General features: G+C 39.4%; 3 protein-coding genes across 3 annotated transcripts; 2 read left to right on the top strand and 1 right to left on the bottom strand.

Annotated features, from left to right (window-relative positions):
* Positions 1-703: 703 nt before the first annotated feature.
* Positions 704-3,780, top strand: LOC121983944 (dehydrodolichyl diphosphate synthase CPT3-like). The gene is made up of 3 exons (XM_042536653.1): positions 704-878; positions 1,013-1,212; positions 2,556-3,780. The coding sequence occupies exon 3, from the start codon at positions 2,556-2,558 to the stop codon at positions 3,384-3,386; it is 831 nt and encodes a 276-aa protein (XP_042392587.1). The 5' UTR covers positions 704-878; positions 1,013-1,212; the 3' UTR covers positions 3,387-3,780.
* A 380-nt stretch (positions 3,781-4,160) lies between these two features.
* On the bottom strand, positions 4,161-5,668 carry LOC121987982 (WAT1-related protein At5g07050-like). The gene is made up of 6 exons (XM_042541682.1): positions 5,523-5,668; positions 5,267-5,446; positions 4,828-5,080; positions 4,597-4,755; positions 4,369-4,520; positions 4,161-4,278 (listed from the first exon to the last, which is right to left on the bottom strand). Exons 1-6 carry the CDS (start codon positions 5,666-5,668, stop codon positions 4,161-4,163), a joined length of 1,008 nt encoding a protein of 335 aa, XP_042397616.1.
* Positions 5,669-12,770: 7,102 nt separating this feature from the next.
* LOC121983943 lies at positions 12,771-16,989 on the top strand. The gene is made up of 8 exons (XM_042536651.1): positions 12,771-13,036; positions 13,119-13,140; positions 14,566-14,622; positions 14,703-14,784; positions 15,977-16,072; positions 16,253-16,377; positions 16,463-16,481; positions 16,574-16,989. Exons 1-8 carry the CDS (start codon positions 12,937-12,939, stop codon positions 16,817-16,819), a joined length of 747 nt encoding a protein of 248 aa, XP_042392585.1. The 5' UTR covers positions 12,771-12,936; the 3' UTR covers positions 16,820-16,989.
* The last annotated feature ends 486 nt before the right edge of the window (positions 16,990-17,475 follow it).

Below are 17,475 nucleotides of genomic sequence, written 5' to 3'. Positions count from 1 at the left end.
GACAGGATCAATAAAAATTACAGTAAGCCAAAATTTGATCAACTAGAAATTTCTATCTTCCAATTATAATACATGCATGTACATACATGTAATTAATATATAAGTATGATATTACTAAAATGCTCTTGTACATATATGCATGCATATATTCTGGTTGATCAAATTTTGATCATTTAGTATTACCCTAAAAATTAATATCATCTTGATACTTATGAGTATAAATCATCACCAAGGCCAGTACCAAGGTGATTTGTAATCTTAGTGCTGATTTACAACAAATCAAGATGATGCTAATTTATAGAATTCAGTACCATGATAACACTAATTTATATAACATATAACATCAAGAACTATTGTTTTCTATGCATCATTACCAAGGTGTATACATTATCTAGGAGTTGATTAATCGAGAGAATCTCGTTTCGGTCATCTACTCCCTGAATAATATAATGGCATAATACTACACAATAAAAATAAAAAAAAATAAAAAATAAAAAATAAAAAATAAAATGCGTGCTGTGTCATCCTTCCGGCCAGTTCTCGTAGGTTATATTTTTTAGTTATTATTTAAAAAATTTAGGAACCTAATTGAATGTCTAAATTTTAGGTGGGCTTATTTGAAAAAAAATATTCAATTTAATTAATATAATTATCTTCCTAACTAGTGCCCTATTTCATTTTTTATTTAATTTCCTGCCGACGCCCACGACGCCGCCTCGCCCCCACCTTCTACCCTCTTCTCTCTCTCGTTCTTGTCCGCCTGCCTGCTGCTCTTCTCCATCGTCGCTGTTGCAACTGCGCCGGAGGTGGTCGCCGCGGCCGCCGCTGCCTCGTTGGGGGTTGCCACGCGCGGTCGTCATCTTCGGTCAGCCGTAAAGGTTCCACCTTTCCTCGCGATAAAGGACCCCGCGCGCCATAGGGGTTCTTCTTTTCAGCTTGCACGCTACGCGGCCTCCCTTTTCCGTTGTGTCAACCGCTGTAGCAGCCTCTGAAGTACTCCTTTTGACCCTAGGGATCCGGATAGCTGATAAGCAAAGATTACGGCTGCCGAAACCGCCGAAAGTAGGCACACAGCGCGACGGTCTCTGCTGTCCAATTGATTGCTTGGAAGCAGTGAATCCCTAGCGTGTTCCTCCCGTTGAATAAAGTCTCGCCCTCAATTCCTTCCAAAGTTTGGATCGAAGGTCGAGATTTACCTTCGGAGGGAGAGAGGTATGAGCTACTTTCTTCTCCTATTTCCTTTTTTTTTACTCGTATTAGTGCTGGCAATGTTACTTTTTAGGCGTTTATTTTCTGGATTTCTTCTCATATTTTGTGATGGTCTCCTTTGTTTATTTTAATTTGCTTTTAAATAAAGTATGATATCTTGTATAAATTTTGATTTGCTTTAAAATTTCTTTTGCATGGGTTTAGCTTATCCAACATTTTGTTCCTTACATCCTCTACAGCTTGGCAATCATACATCTTATGGTTCCCCTTCTTTCTCATAACACAACATGCACAAAGCATTTGCATTTTGATTGATCTGTAAATTATGTTTTCTAGATGAGAATGATGCCACATCTTCTGGTGCAACAATTCATGAAAAACAATTATATGCATGCTCATAATTGATATGCATGAGCCAACAATGGCACACAGCTTAATCCCTCTGCATAAGCCCAACAACTGGTAGAAACTCACGAAGAGACAAATATTATTAAGCTGGAGATCCTTTATTATATGAGATCATAACCCTTTTTATAGACTTGAACGCAGATCTTCTATTTGTAAAGATACAATTTCGTTGCCTCAAATTTTAACAACTCCCTAATTGTAAAAATCTTTTATTTAAAAAAATAACAAAAATAAAATAAACACTAGACTACACCCAGTCGCCTAGAAGAGGATCAAGATCTTGACTTTGGTACCATGTGAGAAATTGTGAAGAAATAACATAATGATACATAATTTCTTAGTGACATGGCAACATTGAAAAGAAATGCAAAGGAAAATACATATTGAACAGCAAACTTAGATGCTAGTGTAAAAATACATCACACTCAATCAGTGTGAAATTTGAGAGTAATTGAGAAGGAATCTGCGGTGAATTTGTAAGTAATCAAAACAGATTGAGAGGGAGTTGAATAAATCAAGATTACATTACTAGATATGCTCTTTCCTTTCACAAGTACATGTCATACATAAATATAATGATCCACCACATGCTCAGATAGAAAGCTGACCTTCTGAAGTCTCAGAATGTGTGATAAACATGAGACCGATGCATAGGGACAACCTGACTAGTATCCACTTGTAAGCGCTCAGACCTTGTGCAGCTTCAAGACTTAGTAATCACCATGAGCATAGCATTAAGGTACAGTATACAAATTATTATTTTGTAATTCATAATCAATATGCTCAGGTTGATAATGTGTACCATCTTGTACCCGTAGAGAGTTTTACTTGACATCATACATTTCCATTAAGTCTTTGCTTGGTATTTCTGAAATATTTTTTCTGTTTGATTGAACTCTGTTCCAAATATTGTCATTAATTGATATTAAAATTTCCAGATGGAGAAGCATAGTCAGAGGCCTGAACCAAAAAACCTCAACAGTGTATGGCGATTCTTGCGTAGGTGCCTTTTCTCGGTGCTCTCCTTTGGTCCAATGCCCAAGCATATTGCATTTATCATGGATGGTAACCGTAGATATGCCAAGAAAATGCAAATCAAAGAAGGCTCCGGCCACAATGTAGGCTTCACATCCCTTGTTTCTAGTCTCCAATACTGCTATGAAATGGGTGTCAAGTATGTGACAGTGTATGCTTTCAGTATTGATAACTTTAAGCGAAAACCAGAAGAGGTCGGATCCCTTATGCATTTGATGAAGGAAAAGATTGATCAACTTTTGGAGGAAGAGAGCATTGTGCATAAATTTGGGTTGAAGCTCAACTTTTGGGGAAGCTTGGACCTCTTGCCTGAGCCAATACGGTCTGCAGCTGAGAAGGCCATGGTACACACTGCCAATAACACTGGGCCCGTTCTTTCAATTTGTGTGGCATATACTTCTACAAATGAAATTTTACGAGCCATCAACAAATCTTGTGCGCGATTTGAAGACAAGACAGGAGAAGGCTCAGATCCTGCTAATTCTATTCTTGTCACCGACTTAGAGGAGAACTTAGACAGTGCTAGCTGTTCGGAACCTGATATTGTAATCAGAACGTCAGGGGAGACTCGGTTGAGTAATTTCCTTCTCTGGCAGAGCACTTTTAGTCATTTACAGTCCCCGAACCTTTTTTGGCCTGAATTCTCTCTTAGACACCTAATTTGGTCTATTTTAGAGTACCAAAAGGTTTACCCTTACTTAGAAGCAAGGAGAAAACTGTGCCAGGAAAGTTAGATATTATATCCTGGAAAATGTGGTGCATAGGATGAACATCAACATCAATTGGGAGAGTTGGAGCTGATCTACCCTTTCTATAAAGGCTGGTTGCTTGCCCTGTACTCTGATCTTTTTTTCATCCTAAAGAAGTCCAAGAAATACTTAATTTTATGGTCAAGCTGGAGCAGAAAGAAAGAAAAAATCTATAAGATTTCCAGTGAAACAGCCTGTAGAGTTTTCTTCACTGATGAAGTGGCATCTTTTTTCCCTTTAGCATCTCTTTGTAAACTATTGTCCGAGTCGTTGGCTTCACCAGTCGTATATTCTTCTTTTAATTGTTAGTGTTCGGTGAAAGATTCCACATTTTCTATGCTACTTGTGATGATTTTAAAGATAGAAAGGTTTTTGTTCACGTTCTGGCCGATCATGCTTGGCTGGTCACATTGCAATATGTGCTTGACAGCTCTAATCATATGGATATCTGACACTTTCATTATCTAGTTGGAAAATATTTATCATCTTATTCTCTTTTGTGTTTTCTTTGTTTGTAGAAAATACACACTGAATGTGTTGACTTGGTGAAATTAATGATTGTACAAGCATTGTTTGCTAGAATCACCCCTCTCAAATCCTCCTTTGTAAATCCAAATTCACTGAGGAGAACTATTTTCCCCCATAAGATCACATAAGTTGGCATTTCATACACTTACTTCAGTTGCTATGAGACAGTATATGCGTATACAGTTGCTGTAAAAGGGCATGAGCTCACACAAGCAATGTTCTACTTATCCTTCAGTGGCATGCATCCCTTGAACTCTTTTCAACTCCAGAATTCTTCTCATTCGTATCACTGCTTTTCCCCCATAGAACGCAGTAAAGTCCCACTATGATAATGGTGGCTCCAATCAAGCTGCAAAAACTTGAGCTCCATGCTTAAATTTTAGATTTTAACTTGATATACTACTCATGAGCTATATAGATTCGGATTCAAGCTGTTCACCTGCCAATATGAAGCCGTTCTGCGAAGACGAAGGCCGACGCTATCCCTACTATCACTAAAAGCACCGGCGAGAATGTGGCAACGAAGACCGGGCCCTTCTCACTGACACAATATGTTTGCAAGTAGTATGTGAGGCAAGATATCACAATGCCCTGCAAAGTATTCAGAAAAAACTTTAGGCTTCGAGTTTCATCTCTAAAGACTGCAATTAAGATGAGAGGAACATGCATTGTAGCAGATTGCTAGAAGTTTTATGTTCCAATCCATTCTCCATGATGAAGCATTCCTTTCGAAGATGAGAGCAATGGCAGAAGATTGCACCAATGCAAAGAAGCACATCAAGGTGTTCATTGACAGTCTAGCAGGGTAGATCCTAGAGACAACTGCCTGTAAAGTTATTCAGCATGATAATGTAAAGGCCAAATATACGTAAAGGACATGATAATGTTAGAGTATGACCTGAAGAATAAGCCACGCACTATAGGCAAAAAGGCTGGTTAGGATAAGTGCAGTGCCTTTAATCCAATTCTCTTGATCATTGACAGCCCCTTTCTTAGGATCACTGCCATGTACCTCAATCAAAGGTGTTCTGACAAAGCCCTCCAACAGATGTCCCTTCCAAAAGGTGAATACTAGGACACCACCAATGCATAAGATGGTGCCTACAAGCCTGGCCCGCCCTTTGGCACTCTTAATGCTGACCTTTTCCATCCTGTGAACTTGGAGTTGTCTGAATTTATTTCTTTATGATCAAGAATATGCTTTTCTTCTTTGGATTGTGTGTTTGTCGTGTTAGCTTTTAATATGATTTTAATTTTATGTCTATACATGGTTATGAAAATCAATTTTCAGGAAAAAGGAAGGACCCAAGAAACTCAAATCTAGTTGACGGGCTGACCTCAAGATGGCTGCCATGATGAAGGTAAAAGCTGGGATGACACTGCCGAGGGCACTTGCAACAGTAGGAGAAGTGTAATTCAACCCAGCATAGTAGACGTTTTGATGAAGAGTCGTCCCAAACAAAGCAAGGATGAAAATCCTCACCAGAACATAAAACGATAAGGAAGGCCTCTGGTTCCTGCACCAAACAAGTGAATCAGAAAACAGAATCCACAAAACTCCAACCACAAGCCAATGCAGGCTGGTTTATGAACCTTTCAAGCACAAATGCAAGAGGACCAAAGACTGCAAGAGCAATCAGATGCCTGTACACTGCTAAGACCAGGAAGCTCAGCCCTTGATCCAATGCAAGCTTGCAAAGGATGTTTGAGCTCGCGTAAGCCAATTGCACCACCACCATGCCTACGTAAGGAGCAGTAGCTTTCAGGTGACTCATGATCTCCATAGGAAATGCTCAGTTCCAACTGATGGCTTTATAAGTAGGAACTAGCAAGTAGTTTACGATGGTGGTCTTCAGACTCATCCATGCATTAACGTCACAACTGAAGATTGCTGATGTGAATCCAAACTAGGAATGCGATTCAAGTTCCTTTGGTTTGGCACAGGTTTAGGTCGCTGAGAGTGTTAATGTACCATGAACAAATAGAAAGCTCCTCACACTTTATGCTACTTGGCAACCACGGTGTCAAGCTATTGGTGCTCTAAATTATATTCTGGAGAGCACGCAGCACTCCGTCCGTCTGTTTTGATGAAATGACAAAGGGAGAAGATGCAAAGGGAAGAACATATTCTTCAAATCTGCTTTGCCGTTTATATTTTCCATATTTTCATTATATAAATTAAATACTTATTTATTTTATTTATTTCTGTTGCAGGATTTCCAATGGGTTATGATACGGAGAATAGGAAGAGCGATCACGAGGGTAAAAAAGAAGGGTAAAAAGAAGGTTAAATTGATAGATTGATCATCTTTCTCGACTGATCCAACTAGCCTATCTACCATCTTGGCTGATCCAATATTTTTCCTGGCCGATCCGCCATTCTTCTTGGTCGACTCGTCACTCTTCCAAGGCCGATTCGCCACTCTGGCCGATCTACCACTCCTAGCTAATCCGCCATTCTTCTTGGCCGACCCGCCACTCTTCTTGACCGAGTCGTCACTTTGGTTGATCCGCCGCTCTTCCTGGTCGATCCGCCACTCCTCCTGGTCGACCCGCCACTCTTCTAAGGCCGACCAATCGACCGATTACTTTTCTTGGTCGAGCCGAGCCCTTACAAAGGCCGAGTCCTCAGGATGGTCTGTTTTCTTTAGCTGAGCCGACCCTATCCAAGAGTGGGGTATGACCGGACGCTGGAGGGCACTCAGCCGGCTCATCCATATAGCGCATTAATGATCCATCATCTCAATGTTTCTCTTTTGACGTTTTGTGGCACGGAGGACATAGAATATTCTACATGCAAGTTGTACATTAGAAACTTCCTTTTTATCAAATATAGAGATTGTGGGTCAATTTTAGGAAATATGTTAGAGCATCTTTATGATCTATTTTTTTTCTAGAAATGCTTTGAGATTCACACACATATAAACAGTAACACTATAAAAGGGGGTCTTCATCTACAAGCACAGGTATGCGATGCTACATAATTTTACACGCTCGTAGCTACTGTTCATTTGACTATTTATCTACTTGACTTGATTACTAACTTGAGTGTCCGAAGGCTTGTGCTAGGGACCTTTTCCCTGGCTCGATTGCTAATGTTCTTTATGACACGTAGGACAGCAAGGAGTCTTTATTTGGTTAATATCAGAGCTATCTTTTCCAGCCAACCATCTTCTGTGCTTTCAGACTGGATCATATAACTTTTGATTTAGAATTCGGAATCATACTTTGTTTACATTCATGCATACAAAATTTAAAGATCCGTGTTACTAACGGTGTAACTCAGGTTTTGATGAATAACAAGTGACTTAAATTAGGTGTTTTTGTGATCTAATTACTTTACCAAGTGTGTAGGAATTGACGGGTCTGAAGGACCTGACACCAGGCTAAATCCAATTAGGTATGCGGGATCAGATAGCTGGTGCAAAGTCTAGATAGGTCAATGGGCCGACTTGATATCTGACAGGAAGCCGGTTGGGTGTGCGGGACTTGACAACCGGCAGAAGTCCAGTTGGTCTGCGGACCTGACAACTAGAATGAAGACCTGATGGGTTATGAGGCTAGTCAACTAATTGCAAGTTGGTAAGTAAAGGTAAGCCATTGGAGGAGAGTGACTTGAGGATGCGTCCCAATTGAGGGACAGTAAGCATCGGTCCAGTCTAGATCCATTTCAGATCTCTAAACTGAGACCTACTAGATCTTGATCTCGGGGAGACATGGTCTAATTATTACTCAGTATTATTGTGCTAACACTTGTCTTATAGGTTATTATTTAATTTATTAGACTAACATGCTTTGTAGGGTAAGAAGAGCACAAAAAGTCTCGGGTGAAAAGTACCCGAGGTGCCTTCTAGGGTGATACGGTGCATAAAGGTAGGATCAGATCAGGCCAGACAGTCAGAAGTCAAGGGGACGTGACAGTCAACAGTTAGGGGAAAGAAGGAGGTAGATCGCTTGATGTCATCAGCCGCATAATTCTCAATCGGGTACTAACGGGTCAGGATCCCAGATCAAAGACATGAGACCTAGCCTGGAGTAAGGCCTGACCTTCCCCGATTGGTCTGGTTTTCTCAACCCAATCGACATAGACAGGCTTGATACTTTTAGTAAGACAACTCCCGGTCGGCCCGTCCAGTACTCCAAGCGTGAAGGAGGGGACCCTAGTCATAGCTTGTCTCCCTCATCAAGACTCGGACCAGGCGCCACACTGTAACAGTCATTTCAAGATGCCCATGGCTAAACCCGAGAGGGACAGAAGATACTAGGAGACAACAATATTAGGGAATCGTAACCGTCTGTCAGAAAATAGCTGCCATATGTCAGGGAATATTCCAAGGGTCTGCTGTCATCCGCGAATGGAACCTTCTTTCAGTCCATAAGAGGGTGTCACACGTCCTCCATCACCCAACAGGCCCTGACACCCGACATTCTCTGACATCGGTCAAGTTCCAGAGGTACGCATAGTCATATAAAAAAAGAGGTCCTCTCCCTTGAGCAGGTATGTTCTCTCGCACATTCGCACTTGTCTTCTACAGTTCTTTTTTCCTTCGTACACTGTTCTTTTGGGGAAAAGTATCTGACTTGAGCGGTAGAGGACCTGCGCCGAGGACTTTTTTTCCTGGTTTCTGATTTCTGGTTTCTAACGTTCTGTGTGCTTGTCTGAGTGTGCGCAGAGCCTAAGTACTGCTGACTTAGTCACCACCTCCCATCATTCCCATGCAGGGGTTCGTTTTCCCGTGCATATACGTAGGGATGTCCAAGTCACCTCTCCGTTAACGCTAGTGACATCTCAGCCGACCTTCGTCTGACTCAGATTCCGAACAGGATCACATGGGATGGAAGACACCTTCATGGAAGGCGCCTTTAAGCATTGCAAGACGTCTTGACACTGTTTATAGAAGGCACGTTTGGTGCATGGAAGGCTCCTTCCGTAGGACAAAGTTCAGATTTCGTCAAAGATAAGGACCAGGTTGTTTGGGATTAGACTTGCCACATTGGAGGCGCCTTCAAGGCCTTTGAAGGTGCCTTCTATGCTCAACAAAAGGAGTGCTCGCCCAAGCCATTAGACAACTCACTAATACGAGCATTTGTGTTTCCGATTGGACTTCCGAATGCTTTGGCTTCCTGCTACAACTTTGCTGCGATGTTGCTACACTTGTCTACCGCTAAGAAGTCGCCCAAACACTAAGCTCAAGACGACCATCTTCGAAAGAATGTTTGGTAAACTTTCATTTGTATACTTAATTATTGCAAAAGGATAAGTGCAGTGTGTTGCACTTGTTCTGACTTTCTTTGTACTTAATTCCCTCTTCCAGAGGTACCGGAAGAGGTATTTTAGTGGATTACCTATCGATAGGTCCGTGAGACCTAAGTCTTGGAGTAGGAGTCACTGAAAACTCTGAACCAAGTAAAAATGCTTGTGTTCGTGTCTCTTTCATTTTTGTCTACTTCTTTTCCGATGCGTACTTTGTTTTAAAAATGAAAAAGACAAGTTTTTCAAAATCACATGATTCGCCCCCTCCCCCCTCCTCTCACATGCAACTCGATCCAACACTATGTTTGTTACAAAAATCAATAATCGTTATTAATACGGGTTATGACGGATGGACCCAAAAGGTGATATGGCGGTCAAAGTCAAGATGATGTTGCAGTCCTACTCTGAAAGGAGTAATATCCCCTTGTTTGGCCTGGATAATTTTCTCAGTGTTAAAATCCTTAGATTTGTTGGTGTAATCATGCCCTAAGGAAGAAATTTCGTTGATTGACAATTATTTAAGTTTATGCTAATACATTAGATTTAATATGAGTTTGAGTTTATAGGACCAAGAAGATTGAGGATTGGATTCCTGGCAAGAAAAGCTCTTGCAGGTCGGAAGACCTGATGCAAGGCAAGAGAAGTCCAAGAAGGTCAGGGGACTAGATCTTTGGTACTGGAGAAGCTCTTATAGGTCGGAAGACCAAATATAAGGCAAAAGAAGTCCAGGGAGGTCGAGAATAAGATTCTTGGCGAGGTAATTGATAATCATCTAAAGCAAAGTGTGCTAATCGATTAAGAAAAAAATGCTTAATCGATTAAGAGGGTGTTAAGAGATTGAGTCAATCGCTTAACAAACCTTCTGTTTGAAACAGAAAGTTTCCTAATCGATTAGGAAATCGTAAGCGATTGAATCAATTACTTTTGGTGTCATTTTGCTTTAAACAGAATACTTCTGTTCGAAGCTTAAGTGATTGACTTAGTCGATTAAGAGACATTCTGTTCGAAAATAGAATAATTCCTAATTGCTTAAGCTAGTCGATTATCCTAATCTTAATAGATTAGAGTAGGTGATTTGGAAGAGTCGCGTAAATGAAACACGCACCAAATCGACTACTTTAATTGATTAATGTTTGATAATCGACTAAGATCAATTCTTAATCGATTAAGACTCACAAAACGACAAGAAAAATGACTCTTTCTCTATGGTTTAAGAAGATCCGAAGAGCCCTATTTGAAGGTAACTATGCTATTGCGATCAAGTGTTCTCTATTGCTCTCCGGTGCTCAAGCTCAAGTTCAACTTCAAGTGCTCAAGCTCTCACTAGTACTACAATCTCAAGTCACTCAAAGAAGGAGAAGGTGTACTCAAAACCCTAATCTCTTAACTTCTTCATCCTTGTGAGGTATTCTGTTGAGAGGGAGATTTGTAGATGATTGTGTAAGGTTTCTCCACCTTCGGTGTTGATCCGAGAAGGAGAAGTTTTATAGTGCAAAGTGTGACCGTGGTGTGGAACCTTAGATTAGTCATCTCAAGGAGGTGGATACCAAGTAAATATAAGGAGTTAACATTGCCTTCAAGTTTTCGCTGTGCAAAATTAAGTTAATCAAGAAATCGAAGTGAGTCATTCATCCCTCCCCCTCTAGCTCAACCAAACCTAACAGGGTTAGCCAGATCGGATTTTAATCCAACCAGGGGAAGATGGTTAGTCGTTAAGCTGAGCGAACCAGGGAGTATAATGTCTCAAGGGCGGACGGATCTTAGGAAGGTCTTACATAGCAGTCAGAATGACTGACTCATTTTACAACATATTAATTATAAATAACAGTGTGCATGTGCATGCGTTCAATCTTAAAGTCAGGGCGAGCATCTATGATCTGACAGTACGAATATTCGGCCAGGTTAAATGTCCTTAGCCTCATTAATTCCCATATATGCGACCGACCGAATAAAGCTCAACCAGGATAAAGGCACTCAGCCTCATCAGTTACCATATGTGTAACTGGCTGGATAAAGACTGACCCGGTTAAAGGTACTCAGCCTTATCAATTCCCATATATGTGACTGGTTATTCGAGCTTAAGGCCCTCAGCTTCATAAAACTTTCCAAGTATGCCCGACCAAAGTGCACATATGCCCGGTCAAGCATGATCAGGCATACAACACTTATCAAAGGAATTTCTCGGGATCCCGATACACTCTACCATTCTCCAACAAGTATATTAATGTTGCGCAGGATGTAATGGAGTAGCTTAATCTGACATAGGGCAAAGGAATATACAGAATGCAACTGAATGGTTTAATAAAAGAGGTCGGCTTAAGAACCGACCGAGATATATTCAGCGCAGAGTACATCAGCCAAACAAGCAGGCCGGCAAAGGATCGACCGAGATATATTTAGCCCAGATTACATCATCTAAATAAAGATGACGGCTTAAGAACCGACCAAGATATACTTAACAAATAAGTAGTAGATAATATTTTAATAGCTTGTCAAGGTTGTTAGGGAATATTTCTTAGGTACTTCTCGCGGAAGTTAGTTTTGACAGCATACTTCCTCGACAATTTCATCAAGGGTCTAAGTCATAAACGACAAAAGAGGTACATCTGTGGATAGAGAAAAGATTCCTTAGACTATTACTGTATATCATCTAGACTGTACTTTTTTCCATCACCTAACAAACTCCAACGCATAATACCACCTCATGATCACGGAGGTTGTAAGAGGTGGTATATAAAGGGGACCCTCTCCATTGGCAAGGTACGCATCATCTGCATCTGAAACCTATGCTCGCGAGTATCCGCGACTGTTCTTCATTTCACTCGTCGGAGATCGTACTAACTTGAGCGTCGGAGGGCCTTGCCAAGGATTCCTTCCTTGATCTTTAGTTACTAACGCTTTGTCGGATTATTTGAGTGTGCGTAGGATATGAAAGAAATCGTCTTCTCAGAGAAGGTCTTCTCTCTGTCAATAATTAAATTATCATAATCAGTGCACCATCTCCTCATCTTTTAGACAAGATAGTTATATTTGGAATAAAAAAACTACCATTTAGATCTTTCTCAACATATTTTTTTATTATTTTCAATAACTTCTGTTGTTATAGTATTTAGAATATTTTTATTATTTATAGGTTAGAGTTTGTGATATATGATTTTTTTTATAGTATGTTTTTTTTAATTTCTTTACTAAATAAAAATTGAGATCTATATATTTATTTTTCTATTTTTAATCTTAATATCCAGAGTCTATATTTTTGAATTAATCTTTTATTCTTAATAATATTTTTCTTTTTTTTTTAAGTAAAATTTAGGGAATGATAATTTCTCTTCCAGTCAGGATAATCGCTATGCCTGATCTAAATTTCTTAAATTTCTTTTAACAGAAGTTCCACTTATTCCTTCGTTTATCAGCGAAGACACGACTCGCCTTCGCATACAAGTAAAATATTCACGCGCCACTACGAAACTCACTTGTTACCTTCATCCCAACTGGAACAGAGAGGGTCCCACGGAGGCTTATTGCGGTAAGAGTTGGGGTTGTTAGGGGATAATCCGGGAAAATTTATCTACTTTTGTTTGACCAGCTATCGTAGTAAACAGCTGGCGGCGGAGACTCGATCCCCACAACCGAAAGTCCAGTTCCTTTGCAAAACGCTACGCGGAGATCTCGAATTCGATCGCCCTTCTTCCTGATTCGTCCCGATTCCTGAAAGAGTTGCTCGGATCTCGCGTCCGCGGTGGGTGACCGGAAATGGCGTCTCAGGCGTTCCTCGACAAGATGCAGCTCCGGCAGAACTACAGGAACCTCTGGCACACCGACCTCATGGGCACCGTACGAGCTGACTTCCCCTGTAAGATCTCTCCCTTTCCCTTCTTCTCGTTCCATCCTTGCTTTTCGTGATCTCTGACGCACACGCCCGATCCGTTCTGCAGTTTGCTGTCTGGCGCTTTGGTGGTAAGTGATTAGCTTCCTACCCTTCGATTCGCCTTTATTTTGAACCCCATCTTGTGGATGGTTCCGAATTTCGGTTCGTTTATGTTGCCTTATTTTTTTTTCCCTCTTTTGGTGGCTGGACAGACAGTGCCAAATTTCGGCGGATGATAGTTGCTTTTTTTATTTTTTTTTTATGATCTAACGAAAAGGTTGATTTGTTCTACGAGTTTACATCTTGTCGAACTGTTGTGTAGCTATAAAGTAAGAATAAGGATCATAATTCAGATTACCCTCAATGTTTTCACTGCCAAATTTGCTTTCTTTCGAACTACCTTGCTGGAACTAACATAATCTTGTCCTCTAGTTTTGCTCCAAATTCCAAGTTAGTACCACTAGTATATATGTTTCTGTTAAGATTTAATTGGCCATCTAATATCTGGTGCAATGGTTGAATTTTTTTGCTGAAACATGCTACTATTGCTTTCTTTTACATGATTTATAGTCTTAGTGTTAAATATGTTTAGTTCTTATTAAAATATGGTAAATTGAATACACTAGAATGAACCTTCTTTTAGACTCAATTCAAGCTTTAATTGACTGAGAGTTGATGCTCAATCATTCAAAAAAATGAGTTTTCTTTCCTAGTGAGATATCTTTCCTTAACTTCATTAGGTTTCTCAAGATTGTCTTTTGTATCCATAAGAATGCTTTGTTTACAGGATTAGTGTTCAATTAGTAGAAAGAGTGTCACTTTCTTACCAGGTTTTGTTCAAAAACTTGCAAGACATTTATATGGGCACCATGCTAGTGTATCTCCTTTTATCATGCCATGGAATGCCTTGAAAGAAAAGAATAAAAGTGGTGGATATTAGTCCACATCTTGCTATAAGGTATAAAGTGACATGCTGGAGCGATGGCAAGCTTAAGCTTTTCTGATGCATAAGCAACTTTTACCAGCATCAGATCAAACTTGTGAATTAGGTAATTGTTTGTGAGGATTAAAGTGGAAGCATACAGGTGGAATCCTTTGCCAATGTTTTCAGGCTTAAGCACTTCGTTTCAATAGCATAGGATTTTCTTGATACTGATTTTAAGTAAAAAGATTGCATCATATGATGGAGTCCTTTGAGACTAGTTTCAGGCTTAAGCAATAAGCATTATACCTAGTCAGCATAAGCTTCCCCTGATTTAAGCTGGTTTTTATAATGGAAATAGATTGAGTGTACATGCTACATCTTGTTCTGAATTGTGCTTATTTTTGTAAGACATTTGAATCCAAATTAATAATCCACGGCAGCTTGCTTGATTGTTTAAGCATATTGTAGTTACACATTATAGCTATTATGTAAATATAAGTATTATAAATAACTATATTGTTTAGGTTTTTATTTCACTAATTTGTAGTATATGGACATACTATTTAATTGATGCGCTTGTTGTTTCTAGTGGGCCATGTGTCTCGTACATGCTTCGCAAACGAGCTCTTTACAATGACATGTCAAGGTAATTTCAATGCACCATTAATTTCTACCTTTTCTAGCAAAATTTGTAGAATATGATTTCTTTATTGTTTCATTTTTCAGGTACACATGTTGTGCGGGGTATCTACCATGCAGTGGAAGATGTGGAGAAAGTCGATGCCCAGAGTTTTGCCTTTGCACTGAGGTACTTAATAGTTATTTTTCCTATGATATACCATAAAGTTAGCTAGCCATGCCATATTAACGTGTACTAAGCAGAATCTCTATTGAACCAAAAAGTCAGTCTTAGATGTTTCTTATTTCTCCAGTCTTGTCACACCTTGAGTTGTTTTGTCTAACCAGTACATACACCAGTATTTGGTATTTTGGTTTACTTTAAACACCAAATACACTGATTTGTTTAACAGTAGTTGTATCTGTCATTAAATGATGTACTCTCTCTCATTTATCCTATTGTACATTTCAACGTTGTCATCAGTATACTGATAAACTTGGTGATGTGCAAATCAATATATCCACCAACTTTTCAACTATGATGATTTTTTCATCATGTACTCACCCAGCTGCGTTCGTATTTTACAGAACATTTGTATCGCATTCTGGTAGTCTAACTTAGTTCCGTTTAACCTCAGGATTGATTTATAACTAAGATAGGGAAGGGAAGGAAACACAAACACAAAAATGTACACTTGTGATTCATAATCCATGTGCATTTTTTAATTCTCTTCCTTTCCTTGCCCTTGCCCTTTTATTTTTTCACCCTAGAAAACCAGCCCAAGGATTTTGTTTCTAGGTATTCATTATTCAAGTTCAGAGCTTAAGACTCCATCAATCAGAAAATATTCAAGTTCAAAGCTTAGGACATCCAACATATGAGATGAATGACAACGTATAGTCCAGATTCAAGTTCATGACTTGGTCTAGATACCATATTGAAAATTTAAAAGGGTTGAAAGTTGACCGGTAATCATTATCCCCAAATCATGAGCAACTAAAAAGCGCATGATATAAGATTCAGGACCTAAACATTTTCCTCACTGTTAAATTGGCCTAAACTTGAATCATGAACTGAACTGCAACAGAGCTAGCCAACGATGTATGGGTTTAACAAGCCAATGACAGATGTCTCAAGGGAAGATAAACCAACACCAAAGGGATCTGAAACTTGAGCTAGTCATCTGTGCGAATTCATGTTAACCATTAACAGTACATATTTTAAAAGCTTTTGCTTCAAGGAAGCAAAAATTTATAGATTTATGGTCTAATAGAAATAGGTGTAACTTAATTTATTTTACTATATGAATTTTTGCTAATATATCTCATAACATGTTATGGTTGGTATTTGGCAAACTTTCTTCTGTTGTTTTGTTCTCTAGGTTTTCTTGTGCTTTGGAAATTCTGTTGCCTCAACTCGCTTCTTGCTCCAAGATGAGTTCAACATACAGACTACTCAATGTGATAACTGCATTATTGTAAGTCCTCATTGCATTATTGATTCCTCCATTATCTAACTTTGTCAAGATGTGATCATGAACTCGCCCATGAGCTGCCCGGGCTCAAGGGCTAAGAATTATTCAAAGGCTTGTTTTTGGTAGGATTTGCTTTCCGAAGCTAAAATCAGCAATTACCTTAATGTGGAAACTTGACTGCAGGGATTCATGTTCTGTCTACAACAAGTTGCTTGCATCTTTTCCATTGTCGCGATGATCGTCGGAAGCTCAGAGCTCCAAGAGGCTTCCCAGATCCTGAATTGTTTGTCTGACCTCGTATACTGCTCGTAAGAACAAACTTCCTCCCTCATATTTTCTCTTAAACACTAATGTTTCTAAGATCTGATCCATGCACTTGGGAATACTTTGCAGAGTCTGCGCATGCATGCAGGTACGAAAACTTCAAAACTTTGTATTTATTTCAAAGTATTGCATCTTTTTGCCTGAGTGGAAAGAAAACACACGATCCATTGTTGCGTGCAGACACAACATAAGATTGAGTTGGATAAGAGAGATGGCATGTTTGGACCAGCACCAGTGATGGCTGTGCCTCCATTCCAGCAAATGTCGCGGATTGATCAGCCTATTCCACCTCCTGCGGGCTACGCCCCCTCTCAGCCAGCTTATGGGCAACCTTATGGTTATCCTCCACCTGCTGGTTCATATCCTCCTCCTGCTGGTTCATACCCTCCACAAGGATATCCTCCTGCTGGCTACTACCCCAAGTAGATGCATGAATCGTGAAGCATTCTATGGAGTTAAAGAGTGAATATAATCGTAGATTATTCTGTGTGCCCAAGATTATTTCGATGATTTGAATTGCAGAAACATGTCGTGAACTTCGATGTTCGCATTGTGAAGAGGTTGAGAAATTATCATTGTCACTGTATTTTTCTTAACTTTGCACTGCAAGAAAACTGGTTTCAGAAATCGATTTTTAAAATGGAAATAAAATCTGTTTTAAATTTTAATAAATTATAAACGGATTTGATATGGGATTTATTAAATAATTATAAATATATTTTATTTTAATTCATTAAAACACTAAATCTTATTCTATTTGTGTGTTTCTTTCTTGCTGCTATCATGTCTATCGTAGCCTTGGAAGCGCTTGGCATTTCCCGTATGCAGTATATTTGCGCGACCTAATTCCATGCGACGCATGTCTAATCGCTAGGTTTAGTTACATGAGGATATTACTAAGCATGCATTTTATATCCTTTAGATGTTGCACTTTCATGAAAGGTAGGATAGTGATTATCCTGCGGGTTGATGTGAAAAGGAAAATTGAGGAGAAGAAAAGAAAAAGGACCTTCAAAAAAGAAATTTTTTATTAAAACTTGAGGGATTAATTATTCAACATCTAAACATGACTTTTATATAGA

The sequence above is a fragment of the Zingiber officinale genome, chromosome 5B (assembly GCF_018446385.1).
Source record: "Zingiber officinale cultivar Zhangliang chromosome 5B, Zo_v1.1, whole genome shotgun sequence".
Lineage (NCBI taxonomy): Eukaryota > Viridiplantae > Streptophyta > Magnoliopsida > Zingiberales > Zingiberaceae > Zingiber > Zingiber officinale.
Note: the sequence above shows the minus strand (reverse complement) of the source record. Positions and strands in the feature narration are given on the sequence as shown.